Source organism: Eurypyga helias, unplaced genomic scaffold (assembly GCF_000690775.1).
Source record: "Eurypyga helias isolate BGI_N326 unplaced genomic scaffold, ASM69077v1 scaffold39805, whole genome shotgun sequence".
Taxonomy (NCBI): domain Eukaryota; kingdom Metazoa; phylum Chordata; class Aves; order Eurypygiformes; family Eurypygidae; genus Eurypyga; species Eurypyga helias.
Window position 1 is genome coordinate 1 of NW_010252874.1, and position 5446 is coordinate 5446.

General features: G+C 54.1%; 1 protein-coding gene across 1 annotated transcript; it reads left to right on the forward strand.

Moving 5' to 3' along the window:
- Positions 1–59: 59 nt before the first annotated feature.
- Positions 60–4956, forward strand: ERAL1 (Era-like 12S mitochondrial rRNA chaperone 1; the record flags this gene model as incomplete). Its single annotated transcript, XM_010152497.1, has 10 exons — positions 60–157; positions 251–378; positions 466–543; positions 1175–1221; positions 1567–1628; positions 2038–2150; positions 2467–2859; positions 4064–4213; positions 4458–4538; positions 4834–4956. Coding segments are annotated over 10 exons (1273 nt in total), but the record flags the coding sequence as incomplete, so codon positions are not given.
- Between the last annotated feature and the right edge of the window lie 490 nt (positions 4957–5446).

Here is a 5446-nt window from a genome sequence, read left to right on the forward strand (position 1 = left end):
CCAGCCCGTCTCCCGGAGAGCTGCGCCCCAAGGGCCAGGGCACGCTCCCTCCGCTGGAGCGGGAGCAGCTCCGCGCTGGGCAGCATCCTGGGCATCCCTGCCGAGAAGCCGCCGGGCGCCCTGGGCGAGCACCCGCCACCCGTTGCCACCTGCAGAGGTGAGTGGTACCGGCTGCTGCCCGTGCAGGGACAGCTGGTCCTGATCCCCGGTGGGTTCGAGCAACCTTCAAGCTCCTCCTTTCTTCTGGCAGAGGAACAAGACCGTCTCTTACGGGATAAGCCGGACCAGCCCCAGAACCCCAAGGTTTTAAGAATTGCCATCATTGGAGCGCCAAACGCGGGGAAGTCCACGCTGTCTAATCAGCTCTTGGGTAGAAAGGTAAAGCTGGGGAGGAGCGACAAGTTTAAGCTGCTAAATTGTTTGTTCAGTGTATTCGAGCTGTGTAACGTGTTGAATTTCTTACAGGTTTTCCCTGTCTCTAGGAAAGTGCACACAACCCGATGCAAAGCCCGGGGTGTTGTCACCTATGAGGACACGCAGCTGGTGAGCAGACCTGTTCCTAGCTGGGACAGTGGAGAGAGTTAGCAAAAAAGTGCGGGGTTTTCTCATTTGTATCCCGAGGGGTCGCTCCTGATTACACAAATAGGATCACAGAATGGTTTGGGTTGGAGGGACCTTAAAGCCCCCCCAGCCCCCCCCCCTGCCATGGGCAGGGACCCCTTCCACTAGACCAGGTTGCTCCAAGCCTCATCCAGCCTGGCCTTGGATACTCCCAGGGAGGGAGCATCCACAGCTTCTCTGGGCAACCTGTCCCAGTGCCTCCCCACCCTCTGCGGGAAGAATTCCTTCCTGATGTCCCATCTCCATCTCCCTCTTTCAATTTAAACCCGTTACCCCTTGTCCTGTCACTCCCTGCCCTTGTAAAAAGTACCCCCCCAGCTTTCTTGTAGCCCCTTCAGGCATTGGAAGGGGCTCTAAGGTCTCCCCGGAGCCTTCCCTTCTCCAGGCTGAACACCCCAACTCTCCCAGCCTGTCCCCAGGGCAGAGGGGCTCCAGCCCTCGGAGCATCTTTGTGGCCTCCTCTGAACTCGCTCCAACCAGTCTGTATCCAAGGAGTTTTACCTTGGCCACTAACTGCAGGCAAACTTAAAAGAGCTGTCTTTTCTCTTTCTAGATCATTCTGGACACACCTGGCCTCACTAATCCCTTTAAAGCCAAAAGGTATTGACGCTGTTGTGGGGAGAGGAGAGAAGGTTTGATAAAACCAGAGAATGATTTCCATGCAGAGTTTGTAAAATAAGAGAGAAAGGAATGTATATTTTTGGCCTTATTTTGGTCCCTGAGTTTTATTGTTGCAGTTTCAGTAGCAGACAGAGACTGTGGCCTCCCTTGAGCCCTGTTATGTTTGATTCTGCATGTGTGCACGTGACGAGGGATGTCACAGCCCGAAAGGCAGCTTTGTGTCAGCAGGGATGGTGGAAAACACTGATTTTCCCTCCTTTTGAGAGGAAAGAAGACAGTTGTGATTGAGTGTGTCTGGCTTACTCATTTGCATTTGTCTATCAGACATAAATTAGAGGAAGTCATGCTGACAGACCCATGGGACAGCATGAAACATGCGGATTTAGGTGAGTACTCCATTCCTCTTGGATCAAGCCCAACCCTTTATCTGCCACAGAGTTTTACAGCCCTGTGGCTGTGGGATCAGGATGTTTACTGGGCAGCAAAGCAAAGGCAGCCCTGGGAGCGGGAACTAGGAGGGAGGAGGGAAGGGCGGAGAGGAGATTGGAATGCTGAGCTGAAGAGGGGATGAGAACTGCCTGGTGCTGAGGGGAGGCAGATTGTGTTAATGAAGTGGACTCAGATGTTGACCCTTAGCACGTGTGATGTCGTGACAAGTGTGAACGGCATTTTGTTGTTTTCACAATTAAAATACTCCTCATTGGTTCCATCCGTGTGCTGTCCTGTGTAAAGCTGAAAATGAACATCGTGGGAAATGCAGGTTCCTCACATTTCCCTCACTTCTTTTTCTGGCAGTTCTGGTTTTGGTGGACGTGTCGGATCACTGGACACGAAACTCTCTGAGCAAGGAGGTGCTGAAGTGTCTTTCTCAGTTTCCCCACATCCCCAGTGTCCTGGTTCTGAACAAGGTAAATGAGGAGCTTGTTCTCTCTGCCTTCTATAGCAGGTTACATCAGTGTCTTCAGACCTTGCCTGATGGCAGCAGTGACGTGTTGTCAGGCCACCGAGCCCAAATGTGTTAAAGGGTACTGATTTCCCCTTCTCCTCCACAATATTTAAGTGGAACTGCTGACACTCTGGTTGGAGAACTGTCCGATTCTGTTGCAGGAGCCTCGTCCAGCAGCAGCTGCCTCCCCTGGGTGGTTCCTCCTGGCTCCTTTGGATCCAGGACCCAACCACCAACCTCATTTAGGACAAATTCCTGACACCTCTCTCTCTTGTTAGGTGGATCTGCTAAAGAAGAAGTTCATCCTGCTGCAACTAGTAACTGAGCTAACAGAGGGAATTGTAAATGGAAAGAAACTGGAAGAGAGATCTGCCTTTAGACATAATTCCAGTTCTTCAGCAAAGGCTCTTCATCACGTCACTGAGGCTTCTCCGCCCGAGAGCAGCGTGCATGAGCCTCACTGTCTGCAGGAAACGGATCGAGCCGGAGACGGCTCTTGCTTGGGCAACAGCAGTGACAGGAGGGCTTCCCAGTCCAGTCTTGTCACGGAAGAAGCACAAGGGCCAAAGTGCTGTGGACCCAGAGATGTTAAAAATATGAAAGGTTGGCCGTGCTTCCAGGAGATCTTCATGCTGGCAGCTCTCCATGGGGAGGAGGTGGAGACGCTCAAGGTAACTGCAGTCTGAACTTCTGTTACGCTTGGAGACTGGTGTGCTCTTACCCTGTTCGTCCCTGGTACTTCATAACGAGCTTCATCTCCTGTGAGGAAGGAGCAGAGGTGCTGTTCTTGGCCTGGGGTGTGGGAGGGAACTGTCATCTGTCGGCGTGGAGGACGTCCCTGCCATCTCTGTACACAGCTCTTACTTGGGGCTCTCCAAATAGCAGCCTGTTCATAACGATGAAGCTACCCAAGGTGTTATCTTTCAGCTGCAAGTGATACTCTGGGCTTTTGTCACTCAGACAAACGGCTTTAGGGAGCTGTGACCCTTTGGCAGGGTTTGAGTTTCCTCCTTTCCTTGCCAAAGGTACTAAACTACTGCCCTGATGCCTGGCTAGCAACAGTGTCCTCATCCTTGCAATGCTCCAGGCTTGGGGACGGGCTGGATATTGCCTGGCCAAAAAGGACCTGGGGGAGTTGGTTGACAGCGGCTGAACATGAGCCAGCGTGTGTCCAGGTGGCCAAAAAGGCCAACGGCATCCTGACCAGCATCAGGAACAGTGTGGCCAGCGGGACCAGGGCAGGGATTGGCCCCCTGTGCTGGGCACTGGTGAGGCCGCACCTTGAATCCTGGGGTCAGGTTTGGGCCTCTGACTGCAAGAGAGACACTGAGGGGCTGGAGCGTGTATGGAGGAGGGAACGGAGCTGGGGAGGGGTCTGGAGCACAATTCCCATGAGGAGAGGCTGAGGGAGCTGGGGGTGTTCAGCCTGGAAGAGGCTGAGGGGAGACCTTATTGTTCTCTACAGCTCCCTGAAAGGAGGGTGCAGAGGGGGCGTCAGTCTCCTCTCGCAAGGGACAAGTGATGGGACAAGAGGAAACAGCCTCAAGTTGTGTCAGGGGAGGTTTAGGTTGGATATTGGAGAAATCCCTTCCCGGAAAGGGCTGTCCGGCATTGGAAGGGGCTGCCCAGGGAGGTGAGGGAGTCTCCATTCCGGGAGGGGTTTAAGAGACGAGCTGATGTGGTGGTGAGGGACATGGTTTAGGGTAGGCTTGGCAGTGCTGGGTTGACGGTTGGACTTGATGTTCTTTAAAGGTCATTTCCAACCAGAACCGTTCTGTGATTCTAACACCGCTGCAAAATGAGCACAAGGGTTGGCGGCACCGTGTGAGCGGTACGTGACGGCTGATGGGTGTGATGTGCGTTTTGTGCCGACAGCGGTACCTCCTGATGCAAGCCAAGCCAGGCCCGTGGGAGTTCCACAGCGGGGTCTTGACCTGCCAGTCACCTCAGGAGATCTGTGATAACATCATCAGGGAGAAGATACTGGAGTACCTGCCACTGGAAGTGCCCTACGGCGTGGTTCAGGTGGGAAGTGTGCACGAGCGGGTTTGCCTTTGAGCTGTTTTATTGGAAATGCTGGATTATCTGATGGCAATCCCTTTGTTTGAGTTGGAAACCCTTTACAGGCCCTGTGGGACAGACTGGGACTTGCACATCAGGTGCTGTGAGACCCTTTGTGTGTCTGAAGTGGGGGTCCTGCTCGCGTGCTCGTGTCGGGGAGCCTCTGAGGTGCGTTGCGGAGGCGCTGAGCGTGCGCCTGCCGTTGCAGGTGACGGAGATGTGGGAGGAAGGACCAAGCGGGGAGCTCCTCATCATGCAGAACCTCGTGGTCCCAAGAAAGTCTCATATGGTGAGTAACAGAAGAGAGATGGGGCGCTGGGGGGGCGTGAAAGGAAGTTCCCGAGGTTCCGTGCACGCTGTGGTCCCCTCTCCTGGCTGCAGGGTTTCTTGGGAAGAGCCGGGTGCCTGACACATCACAGTGACAACTTACACCTTTCTATTGGGGTTGGTCTTGAGGTTTCCCTAACTGCTGTGTCCCCGCTCGCTGCTTCTGTGGTGGCACTGTTGTTCCCCCTCGTGATTCCTTCCGCGGTTAAGCGATAGAAGGATGGGAATGATGATCTTCTCTCTGGGTTTAAATACAGATGATGTTGATTGGAAGAAGAGGGAAAGTTATCAGCAGGATTGCTCAGGAGGCTGGCCAGGACCTGATGAACGTTTTCCTGTGTGATGTCCGCTTGAAACTCAAGGTGGAGGTGAAGAGTTGAGCTCTTTGTGTGTATTTTAACAGCCCTTGAGCTCCCTGGTCATGCGGAGAAACCGGTCCCGTTTCTCCTGCGGGTACCTTGGCACCTTTGTTCAGTCCAGAAGCAGAGGATGATGGAATCGGTGTAGCAGACTGAAGTAGGATATATTATTCTTTGGGGGAATGGCCCAAACTGAAATAAAATCTTCAGACCTTCTACGGCACCTGATCTTGGGGCAGCTGGGGACGGGCATCGGACCGGCTGCACGCGCGGTTCCAGAACTGCATCTACAGAGCTGTCAGCCGCGTCTTTGGGGCTTTGTCCTGCGTCCTTGTGTCGAGTGTCTGCGCCTGGAAGTTAGTCCTGGCACGGTTAGTCCCTCTTCGGAAGGTGGAGTGACCCCAGCCGTGGTCAGGCAGGAGGAAGCGGCCGTTGGCGGTGGTCTCGCGTCGGCTTTGCTCTCCGCCCTGTGGAGGTTCACGGGTGTACGATGGTGTAGGGAGGGGGTGTG